Here is a 12,409-nt window from a genome sequence, read left to right as displayed (position 1 = left end):
CCTCACTCTGAAGGAGTTAACTGTGCATCTTCAAAACTGTCAGGGTGTGGTCCCTGCAGAGGAACATTTCTGGTTCCTGTGATGAACCGGAAACTCACAGGGAGCCGGGCCACGTCCATGGGATCCTGGAAGTACATGTTTTATTCCCTCAGTCAGCACTCACCCTCATCAGTACATCTTCAGACCTGGCCACATCCGCGCCTTGTGTGAGCTCCTTCACGGGTGCAGGCTGCCAGGTCTTGACTCCTCCGCGTGGCATTGAGCTCCCTGCCCCCCCGGAAGGCTGACCCCCTGCTGCTTCTCTGCTTCCACACATCCTGTGCTTCCGCCCACTGGTCCACCTGGCTTTCTCCCAAGGGCACCTGCCCACCTCTGCTGGGAACGCCCCCTTCCCTTCCCTCTCTCCTCCCCACCCTGCAAGCAAATGGAAACACACACTGACTTTTCTCCAAAATGCTCTGTTCTGGGAATGAAAATAGCAACAGGTAACATTTATTGAGAGCCACACGCCAACTTTCCCAACCTCTCTGGAATGAGAATAGCCGGCGTTTATGAAGCGTTTGCTCTGTGCTGTGTGCTGTATCTAATCCCTGACAATCAGCCCTCAAGGCAGGTGCTGTCTTTACAGATGTAGTTCGCATCTTATTCCTTTTGCAGGTACGAAAACTGAGACTCCTTTTCAAAGGTTTCAGAACGTGTGCCCTTCCCCTGCCCCAGTGCTTTCTCTGCAAGAAGCCTGGAGAGGACACTGGATCCTCTGGGTCAGGCTGCAGAGGCAGAAACCTCAGTGAAGGACGAGTCAGGGTGAAATGCCACCCTAGCTTGGGTTCTGTGTGCTTCTATTTGAGGAAAAGTTCAGGGCTGAGGCCCAGGGCCAGCCTCTCCCCTGACCAGTGTCCCCTGCTGTCCGACCCCTCACACACGCTGAGAGAGAAGAACACGGATTAATTCCTGTTCTATTTCAGGCACAGGATAAATCATCATCTCCCAAACGAAACGTGTCAGCGTTAAGTGGGAAGCCATGTGTTTCATGGCCTATCAGAGCACGTGCGATGACGCAGATGTGTCTGTCCAGGGAGCAGACAGAATCCAGCACATTTTTTATTAGAAAGAGCCTCGACTAATGGACCATGTAGCTTTTACAAAGTTCACCTTTCTTAAATTTGCAAACCGTGTATTTTTGCAGTTTGACCATCATGAACACAAAAGAAAAAGGTGTGTCTTAGTATCCCCAACTGCTGCTATGGAAGGATAGATTCCAACATAGGAGAATCAATTTTTAAAATCTGTCTCCTAGCAGAAAATTGGGATTTCCAGAGGCTGGAAGAAAATGTAAATCACTCCCATCTTATTAAACCATTTTTATTGTGAAATGTAATAGACACAAATAAATGGATAACATGTAACCTTATGGATTAACAAATGACTATTAAAAACACCCATCTATGTAACAGATAACCTTATGGATTAACAAATGACTATTAAAAACACCCATCTATGTAACCCCCATCCAGATCAAGAAAGAGATCATAACCAGGACCTCTGAAGCCCCCTCACACCTCCTCCCAATCCCAATCCACTCCCTGCTCACAAAACAATATTAAGAAAAATTAATAAGACCTAAATAAATGTAAAGATATACCATGTTTCTGGATTGGAAGATTTGATATTGTCAAGATGTTCATCCTCACCAAGTTGATCTATAAATTCAAAATGTTAATCAAATTGGTGGCTACTAGTTATGGAGGATATGGACTGAAGCTACACACACACATAGCCCAACAATTCCGCTCCTTGGCATATGCCCAAGAGAAACAAGCGCACATGTGTATCAAACGGCATCCACGAGAAAGTTCATGTCAGCAGAATGTGTGATAGTCTAAAATAAGAGGCCACACAAATGTCCCTCAACAGTAGAACGGATAAATGGTGGTGTATTTATACAGTGAAACACTACAGACCAGTGAGGAAGAATGAACTACTGCTACACACGACAGCACAGAGGAATCTCACAAGGACATAGAAAGTTGAGATACACAAACCTAACATGCTATATGATTCCATTTACATAAAATCAGGACCTTTGTAGTTTCCACCCTCAGGTATAATGTTTGCTATAGTTTTTTTCTTTTTTCAGATTGAGGAAGTTTCCTTCCATTTCCTATTTTGCTAAGAGTGTTTCTTCTGCATGGAAATTAAATTTTGTGAAGTACTTTTTTCTTCATTTATTCACATAATCATCTTGATGCTTTTCAGCTTTATTTTGTTAATGTGACAAATTGCATCGATTTGGGTAATGCCATTAAGTGCATACAAATTTAGAACCTTTACATCTTTCTGGTGAATTAAACCTTTTGGTGCTATGAGCTGATCCCCTTTCTCTCTAGAAGAGCTTTTTTTCTTAAAAACTATTTCATCTACTTTTTAAAAAAAATTTATTTGTTTTTATTTTTGGCTGTGTTGGGTCTTCATTGCTGTGCACGGGCTTTCTCTAGTTGCGGTGAGCAGGGGCTACTCTTCGTTGCGGTGCACAGGCTTCTCATTGTGGTGGCTTCTCTCGCTGCGGAGCACGGGCTCTAGGTGCACAGGCTTCAGTAGTTGTGGCACGTGGGCTCTAGAGCACAGGCTCAGTATTTATAGCACACGGGCTTAGTTGCTCTGTGGTATGCGGGATCCTCCAGGGCCAGGGATCGAACTCGTGTCCCCTGCATTGGCAGGCAGATTCTTAACCACTGTGCCACCAGGGAAGCCCTTTATCTACTATTAATGTCACAAAAAGTGACCCTGTGTTTATTAGGTGCTGCTTATTCTCTTATCCATTCTTTGTTAAAAAAAATTACCTAAGAGCATCATGGTTAGATCATGCGTGCAGGAGCCTGACCACCAGGGCCCTGTGTGTGAACTTATGCAGTTTATTTAACCTCTCTTTTACATGTACAGATAAAGCCTCGGTTTCCTCATCTGTAAATTTCTTTCATCAGTTTTGAGAGATTTCTCAGCCATTATCACTTCAAATATGACTACTGCCTGGACTCTCCCTTCTTTCCTTTGGGGACTCCAATTAAACATTTTGGACTTTCTCACTGTATCTTTTAGCCTTTATCTTCTCCTCCATATTTTCCATCCCTTAGTCTCTCTTTACTTTGTTCTGGATTTTCTCCTGATCTTTCTTCCAGTACTAATTCTCTCTCCAGCTGCATCTAAACTGCAATGAAACCTATACATTGGGTTCATATTATTGAGCAGTGTTCGTCAATTCTAGAAGTTCTGACTTTTTTTTAAACTAAGTAACGTTACTTTTTATAATTTCTAGCTCTTTGCTTTAAGGTTTAACAGTGGCTTTTAACGTCATGAGCACGGTAAGCATCAATCCTTTAAAGTCCTTGTCTTCTAATTACACTCTCTGGACTACCCGTGGGTTTGTTTTTCATGTCTGTAGTTTGTATAGGTCTTTGGTCATATTCTTATCTCCTTGTGTACCTGTTTATTTTTTCCTCATATGCCTTGTCTCAGATTTGTACATATATTGGTAAAAATATTTTCAAGCGTGCAGTGATGCTCTCCTCCCGCAGAGAGGATTTTCCTTTGCTTCTGCCCAATGACTGGGCCTCTGATGATTCAGAGTCATGTTAATTCAAGGTCTGGACTTGAAATATGCTGGGTCACCCACATGACCAGACTGCAGGTTGCCATCTGTTTAAACCAGTCAGATCTGGTTTCCTTCCATTTCAATCATGTATCTCTGGTGCTGCTTTTTGGGTTCCAGCCCTAGGTGTGGAATGGTTTATGAGGCCCCAACCCATATGAGCTGTGAACTCCACCTTCTGTCCCTTCGACTGCTTGAGGCTGTCAGAGGTCCATCAGCTGTGCAGCCATCTCCCCTGGATTGACCTACACCCCTTATGTAAACACAGCCCAAGGGCTGGGCACACTTCTCTGACTGCATCTTCGCCCGACCTTGGGCACCACACCCTTCACTACCTTGTTAGCTCTTTCGGACTTTTATGATGATTTAATAAACATTTTGTCCAGCTTTTTAAAAAAGTTCATCTTCAGTGGGAAAAATTGGTTCAAATTACCTGGTTGGCCACTCTCGGAAGCAGGATCTCTAAATCTTTTAAAAAGGTGTGGGTCCCTTGTGCCCCTGTCATGGTCACTTTATTACAAACAAAGTTCAGCTTGGCCATGAACTTTTTAAAACATGGCATTCATTGGGTTTCGTTAACACTGATTTGAGTTAAATTTAACTTATATTCATTGAGCACACCAAGTATGACTTCAGTACATCAGAAGAGGTGCTGAGAATTTTTTTTTCCAAAAATAACCAATTATCCTTGTAGCATACAGGTTAAGAGCATGAGTCCAATAGTCCAACAGCCAGGACCCACCCTCTACAAATGTCCAGTTACTTATCTTCTCTGGGTCTTAGTTCCCTCATCTGTAAAATAATGGTAATTATAATAACATCTTCATTGGACTGTTAGAAGGATGAATGGGATTATACAAGAAAAGCGTTTATGACACTCTCTGGCACATGGTAAGAATTCATAATTATTAACAATTATTATTACCTGATATTTGCCAGGTGCTTTTCTAGGCCCTATAGATGCTAAAGTAATAAGACTTTATTCGTAAAAAACCCTGTGGTCGGCATACATATGGAATCTAAAAGAAAAAAAAGTTTCTGAAGAACGTAGGGGCAGGACAGGAATAAAGATGCAGATGTAGAGAATGGACTTGAGGACACAGGGAGGGGGAAGGGTAAGCTGGGATGAAGTGAGAGAGTGGCATGGACTTATATATACTACCTAATGTAAAAGAGATAGCTAGTGGGAAGCAGCCACATAGCACAGGGAGATCAGCTCAGTGCTTTGTGACCACCTAGAGGGGTGGGATAGGGCGGGTGGGAGGGAGACGCAAGAGGGAGGAGATATGGAGATATATGTATATGTATAACTGATTCACTTTGTTATAAAGCAGAAACTAACACACCATTGTAAAGCAATTATACTCTAATAAAGATATTAAAAAAACAAACAAAAAAAAAAAACAACCCTGTGGTCGGGAGGCCTTCCCAGAAGAGGAGACCTCAAATTGAGTTTGGAACATGTGAGGGGAGTTCCTAGATGGAGAAGGGAAAATGGGCATTCTGCATCATGTTGGTGTGTGATGCATTCAGAAACTGCAGTCAGGTGCTTAGTCTAGGAGGGTGTGAGACGTGGGTGCAGAGCTGAGTATGATGCAGCCTCTGCTCTTGGGAAGTTGTGGCCCAAGAAGGATGACAGATAAACTGTAGTTTTGATGCCCTGGTGGGGCTAACCAAAGAGCTGCAGGAGCCCAGGGTGAGAAATGTCCATGTTAGTCTGAGTGGCCCAGGCAAGGCTTCACAGCGAAGGGATTATTTTGCAGGGGTTTTGCAGGGTGAAGAGGAGTCCATTTCAGATGTGAAAGTGCCTGGAGGTGGGGAGAAGGGGAGAGGCTTTAAAAAGCATCCATATAATGAAACATGCAACGAGATGCCATTTATGTGAAGTAACACACACACCAAAAGCCACATTTATGGACATCATATATAGTGAAAGTATAGAAATATAAATTGGAGACAGAGATGCTGAATTCATGGGGATGGCTATCTCTGAGGACACTGGGAGGGAGGGGAAAAGAATTGCAGAGCGAACTTAAAGGATTCCAACTTAAGCTGTAAGGTTTAGTGTTTTCAGTCTGAAACAAAAAGGAAAACTGAGTGGTGGATTCAGAGATGTTTAATGTATTATTATCTACAGGTTTTTGTTTTTCACAATTAAAAAGAGTTTTAGAAAGAGAATGGAGTGGCGGAGGTGGGATGAAGGTAACAGAATGGTGAGAAATGAGGCAGCCCCTGAAGCCCTGCTAGGCAGGTCTGATTGCGATGGGAAGAGAGGTCTTCCAGGTTATTTGGGCTGGAATTGAAGGATCTATGCTTGTGCAAATAACTCGCCTAAGTGTGGAGGGTGGAGGGAGGCAGGGAGACCAGTGAGGGGTCGTGAAAATAATCCGGATGGAGGTTTAGAGGAAACGCCAGTGATTAAGGGCTCATTGGGTCAAAAGCGCAGGCCTGGCACTTGACTGGGTGAGGGTGAGAGGGCTGGAAGGCAGTGGGCGTTTCCCAAGACCGAGTGTGTTTGTGTGCATGTGTGTGCGTGCACGCGCCTGTGTGTGATTTGAGAGCTCCCTTCGCTGGATTTCCTCTGTGTCCTGCGTGAAACACTCGGCCCTGCCCTGGGTGAGAGCCTGACACGTAGCTGCGTCGTGTGGCTCTCGGCTTCAGGAGCTGTATCGCAGCACCATGGAAACGTTCCAGAAGTTTGTGGACGTCCTGTTCCTCCAGACGCTCCCCTGTGTGACTGACCTCTCCCAGGCAGAGTGTGAATACCTGCAGCAGGAGGCCCAGGAGAACGCGGCCCAGCAGCTGGAGAAGTTGGATCGCTTCCGGAGTCAGCAGTGGAAACTCTTCCAAGATCTCCTGGAGCAAGAAAAGCAGGTGCAGCATTTTGTAAAACTGGGTCTGGAGTCTGCCTTTTTTTTTAAACTTCTGAAGAATAATGAGGGATTTCCATCTCTGAGCATCCCCTAGTGCCTATGCTAGATGCTTTACCAAGATTCTGGTTGCCAACCTTTCACAATGGGGAGAGGGGGAGAAGACAGCAAGAGCCCTCCTCTCCCAGGATAGGAGGTCAGTAGATGATGCCTTCGGTTAATCCAACAAGAAGGGCAGCAAAGCCTTCTTTAGAATAATAGAAATAAACGACAGAGAGCGGTTCTTCAAGGGAGTGGAATGGTTGGGGGGAGGAGCTGCACACACGGGACTCCGGTTTCTCAATGAAAGTCTATTTCATTATTAAAACCATGTATATATGTGGTAGACAGAATAATGTCCCCACATCCTCATCCCCAGGACCTGTGAATATGTTACCTTACAGGGCAAAGGGACCTGATTACGTGCAATCAAATTAAGGATCTGGGGATGTAAAGATTATCCTGGATTATCTGAGTGGCCCAGTGTGATCACAAGGGTCCTTTTAAAAGAGAAGGAGGAGGGTCAGAGTCAGAGGAGATGTGAGGACCTAAGCAGAGGCTAGAGTGATGTGCGCATCGGCCAAGGAATGCGAGAGGCCTCGAGAAGCTGGAAGAGGCGAGGAACAGACTCCCCCAGGGTCTCCAGAAGGAACTCAGCCCTGTTCCTTTCATTTCAGACTTCTGACCTCCAGAACTGTAAGATACTAAATTTGTGTCATTTGAGGCCACAGCGTTTGTGGCCATGTGTTACAATAGCTATGTAAAATAATATACCTCAATTTTATTTTTAAAGAATTAAGTTTCTTTTTGTTTTTTTTTTTTTTTGCGGTATGCGGGCCTCTCCCTGTTGTGGCCTCTCCCGTTGCGGAGCACAGGCTCCGGACGCGCAGGCTCAGCGGCCATGGCTCACGGGCCCAGCCGCTCCGCGGCATGTGGGATCTTCCCGGACCGGGGCACGAACCCGTGTCCCCTGCATCGGCAGGCGGACTCTCAACCACTGCGCCACCAGGGAAGCCCTCAAATTTCTAAATGAAAACGCCCACGTTTCCTTTCTCTCTTGCTTTCCTGCATGCTAGAGGCTGTAAAACTAACATGCTCAATATCCCAGCATCTAGAAGTGGCCGCGTGCAGTTCTAGCCTATGAGAGAAGGTATGGTACCTGCACAAGGCTTCTGTTCCCTAATACAGAGGCCAAGTGTTGCTAGGAGACATCCTCCTCTTCAGTGTTCCCTGTTCTTTGTGCCCAGAGCAGGTACAGGAGGACTGGAGGAATGCTGGCCTTCCTTTGACTTAGAGGCAGGATTCAGGAGAGTGGGGCAGAAAGGTGGCCTGTCCCAGCCCTGGACTGCCTACCCCAAGGTGCTTGTTATGAGAAACACCCTGTCTTTTTACATTGAGTGTTCAGTTAGGTACAAAAGAGCGCTCAACTGATGCAACCAACAGAGGTTTTCTAAAGCAACTAACGGCAGCTGTCCAAAATACCAATAAATAAAGGGAAGCATCATGGGGCCATTTCCAGCCAGGAACGAGCATAGGGCCTAGTTTCCTGCCTGTCCAATTTATTAGACCTCCTTCTAATTAATTTCAATCCGCCGTCAGCTGCATTGTGTTGTCCTGTCACTGGTACCTTGCAGTCTCCTCGATATGGCTGTAGGCTTCTGGAGGACAGCAACCCTGCTTTTCATATTTCACTTCCTTAATCAAAGCCCAGTAGCTGGGATATAGCAAATGCTCAGGAAAACTTGGCTGCATTTCCAGCAACAATAGTGCAGCTTTGGAAATTATCGCAGGGTCACCAAGGGTAAATAAAGCTGAATTCCTCCGATTCTTAACCAATCCTGGGCCCCAGACCATATAATTTACCATCTCCAGGGAAAGAGGGGAGAAACCTGGGCCTCAGCAGTTTGGAAAGATCACCAGATAAGTCTGATGTGCCTCTGATGTCGGCTCCCAAATGGGGATCGGGCCTTTTAGAGACAGTTGTGGTCTGAAGACAGGCGTCTAACGTTGGAAGCTGAATGCCTGGGTTTGAACCAGAGCAACCCCGTTAATGGGCTGGGTGACTCTTGCCGGTCACCTGGCAGATTTCCCACAACTCTGCTTTTGCACAGCTCGCTAAATTTCTCTGAACCTCAGCTTTCATGTGAAAAATAGGGATCAAAATACCCAACAGGGTTGCCGCGAGATAATGCAGGTTAAGACCCTTCACGCAGTATCTGTTCAATTGCTTAATGACTGACACTGAAAAAATCTAGAACTTCATTTCTGATAAATTATTAGGCAAACAGCCATGATTCATCTAAAAACCTCTAGTTATGAGTCTTAAGTTACTTTACGCAGATGTCAGACAATGCATCGCTTCTGGTTTTTATTTTTTATTTATTTACTTTGTGAGCATATACATGCGTGTGAGTATTCCTTTGCTTGTGCAGAAGTATTTCAAGAGGAGTTCTGCATGCAAGAAGCAAGCAGAAGTTAATGACCTCATCAACTGATTAAATAAGTATGACCCAAGTCTGTTTTCTCAAAGTTTGGATGTCAAAATTAATTTACTGATTGATTGTTTAATTGCCTTAAATTACCACATTTAGAGATCCAGATTCTCTCTCACTTGCCATATTTCCTTGTTGATGACAAAAATGAGATGAACTTTCTGTGGTCAAGATGAATATTTAGTCATGAGATGAAAAGGCCAACAAAACTATTCCTGGAAAATCTAACACACACCCAGACTATGAAATGCATTTTCCACTTATTTTCTATCCAAAAGGCCTTGGTGATTTCATATCCTGTTACTCAGAGAAGTTGTTACATGTTGTGGAGTTTGTCAGTCACACAATTGGAACAGGTTGTAGAATGGTGGTTCTCAAAATGTGATCCGTTCTAATGCAGGTTTGTGGGCTTCTCCCCAGTCTGCTGAGAGCAAGCCCTCTGATCTTTTAATCTACGGCCCCTTGTGGTCTATTCTCAACCTCCAACCAGAGTGATACTTTCACTTAAAACTTTTTTTTCTCTTCCATTTTATTAAAAAAATTTTTTTTCTCTTCCATTTTATTAAAAACATTTTTTTCTCTTCCATTTTTACCGAGATGTAATTGACATTATAGCACTGTGTAAGTTTAAGGTGTACAGCATAATGATTTGACTTCCATTCATCATGAAATGATGACCACAGTAGGTTTAGTGAACACCCATCATCTCCTATAGATACAAATTCAAAGAAATAGAAAAAAATATTTTTTCCTTGTGGTGTGAGGATTTACTCTCTTAGCAATTTTCATACAGAACATAGAGCAGTGTTCATTATACTTGCCATGTTGTACATTACATCCCTGGTACTTATTTATCTTACAAGTGGAAGTTTATACCTTTTGACTATTTTTATCCAATTCCTCCTCCTCCTCCTTCTCCGGTAACCACAAATCTGATCTCTTTTTCTATGGGTTTGTTTGTTTCTTGTTTGTTTCTGAAACATAAATGACCTCAACACTACGTTCGTTCCTGTGACACAACACAGTGATTCAATGTGTCTATACATTTCAAAATTATCACCATGATATGTCTAGTAATGACATGTCACCATACAAAGATATTAAATAATTATTGACTGTATTACCCACATTTCATACCCCTGACTCATTTACTTTGTAACTGAAGTTTGTGTCTCTTAACCTCCCTCACCTATTTCTCTCCTCACCCCTACCCCCTCCCCTCTGGCAAGCACCTGTTTGTTCTCTGTGTCTGTCTCTTTTGTTACGTTTGTTCATTTGTTTTGTTTTTAAAAATCCACATAGAAATTTAATTTAAATTTGAATCCACATTCAAATTTCCACATAGAAATTTGTTTTGTTTTTAAAAATCCACATAGACGTGAAATCATACAGTATTTGTGTTTCTCTGTCTGACTTACTTCGCTTAGCATAATAGCCTCTAGGTCTGTCCATATTGTCACAAATGGCAAGATTTCATTCTTTTTTATGGCTGGGTAGTATTCCATTGTATATACCACATCTTCTTTATCCATTCATCTATCAACGGGCACGAGTTTGCTCCCATATCTTGACTATTGTAAATAACTCTGCAATGAACATAGAGGTGTGGATATCTTTTCTAATTAGCGTTTTAATTTTCTTCGAATAAACACCCAGGAGTGGTATTGCTGCCTTATATGGTAGTTCTGTTTTTAATATTTTGGGGAATTTCCATATTGTCTTCCATATTGGCTGCACCAATTTACATTCCCACAAACAGTATATAAGGGTTCCCTTTTCTTCACATCCTCGTCAAAACTTATTTGTTGTCTTTTTGATAATAGCATTCTGACAGACATAAGATGATACCTTATTGTGGTTTTGATGTGCATTTCCCTGACGACTGGTGATGTTGAGCATCTTTTCACGTGCCTGTTGGCCATCTGTATGTCTTCTTTGGGAAAACGTCTATACAGATCCTCTGCCCAATTTTTAATTGGGTTGTTTGTGTTTTTGATGTTGAGTTGTATGAGTTCTTTGTATAGTTTGGATATGAACCCCTTATAGGATACATCATTTGCAAATATCTTCTCCCGTTCAATAGGCAGCCTTTCCGTTTTGTTGATAGTTTCCTTCACTGTGCAAAATCTTTTCAGTTTGATTTAGTCCTGTTTGTTTATTTTTGCTTTTGTTTCCCTTGCCTGAGGAGACATATCCAAAAAAATCTCACTAAGACCACTGGAAGGTGAGGCTGGCCTTGGGGCTAGTGCTGGACCACTGGTGGGCGGAGCCAGGTCCCGGGACCTCTGGCTGCAGGGTCCTGGGGGTCCTAGAGTTGGTGTTGGACCACTGGTGGGCAGGGTAGGGTCCTGGGCCAGCTGGAGGCTCTCAGGGGTCCTAAGGCCGTTGGCCTACTGGTGGGTAGGGCTGTGTCCCTGCCCGGTTAGCAGCTTGGCTTGAGGTGTCCCAGTACTGGTGCCGACAGGCTGGTGGGTAGGCTGGATCCCTGCGCTAATGAACCAGAGGGAGGCTTCCGAAAGGACGCTTACCAGCACCAGGGTCCTTGTGGTAGAATGAGCTCCCCGAAATGGCTGCTGCCGGCATCTGTGCCCCCAGGGGGAGCGCCAATTGCCTCCTGCCTCTCTGGGAGGCTCTCCAAGATCAGCAGGTGGGTCTGACCCAGCCTTCTTTCAAATTACTGCTTCTGCCCTGGGTCCTGGACCTTGTGAGATTTTGTGCGTACCCTTTAAGGATGGCTCTCTATTTCCCATGGTCCTTTGGCTCTCCCGAAAACATAAGCCCCACTGACCTTCAAAGCCAAATGCTCTGGGGGTTCATCTTCCCAATGCAGGACCCCTGGGCTGGGGAGCCTGATGGGCCTCGGACCCCTTACTCCTTGGGGAGAACCACTGCAGTTGGAATTATTCTACTGTTTGTGGGTCACCCACCTGGAATTATGGAACTTGACTTTACCGTGACTCTGTCCCTCCTACCCATCTCCTTGTGGTCCCTTCTTTATACCTCTAGGTGTAATTTTTTTTCTGCTAGTCTTCAGGTCTTTCTCATCAATAGTTGCTCTGTAAATAGTCATTTTGATGTGCCGTGGGAGGAGGTGAGCTCAGGGTCTTCCTATTCTGCCATCTTGGCCAGTCACTGCTCCAGAGGGAGCATACCATATGCCATTCTTTTTTTTTTTTTTTGGCGGTACGCGGGCCTCTGACTGCTATGGCCTCTCCCGTTGCAGAGCACAGGCTCCGTACGTGCAGGCTCAGTGGCCATGGCTCACGGGCCCAGCCGCTCCGCTGCATGCGGGAACCTCCCGGACCGGGGCATGAACCGGTGTCCCCTGCATCGGCAGGCAGACTCCCAACCACTGCGCCACC

At 44.5% G+C, this 12,409-nt stretch overlaps 1 protein-coding gene across 6 annotated transcripts in view; it reads left to right on the top strand.

Annotated features, from left to right (window-relative positions):
* The window catches only part of EVC (EvC ciliary complex subunit 1), an 86,633-nt gene that overhangs the window by 52,869 nt on the left and 21,355 nt on the right, over positions 1-12,409 (top strand). For 4 of the 6 annotated variants that reach the window (XM_060299152.1, XM_030864181.2, XM_030864179.2 and 1 more), the window contains one exon: positions 6,308-6,520. The exons of 1 other annotated variant lie outside the window; for it this stretch is intronic. In XM_060299152.1, coding sequence (XP_060155135.1) covers positions 6,308-6,520 — 213 coding nt within the window. The remainder of the gene's footprint in view (positions 1-6,307; positions 6,521-12,409) is intronic. One more of the 6 variants, XM_060299151.1, reaches the window with a different exon arrangement.

Source organism: Globicephala melas, chromosome 5 (assembly GCF_963455315.2).
Source record: "Globicephala melas chromosome 5, mGloMel1.2, whole genome shotgun sequence".
In the NCBI taxonomy this organism is placed as follows: domain Eukaryota; kingdom Metazoa; phylum Chordata; class Mammalia; order Artiodactyla; family Delphinidae; genus Globicephala; species Globicephala melas.
Note: the sequence above shows the minus strand (reverse complement) of the source record. Positions and strands in the feature narration are given on the sequence as shown.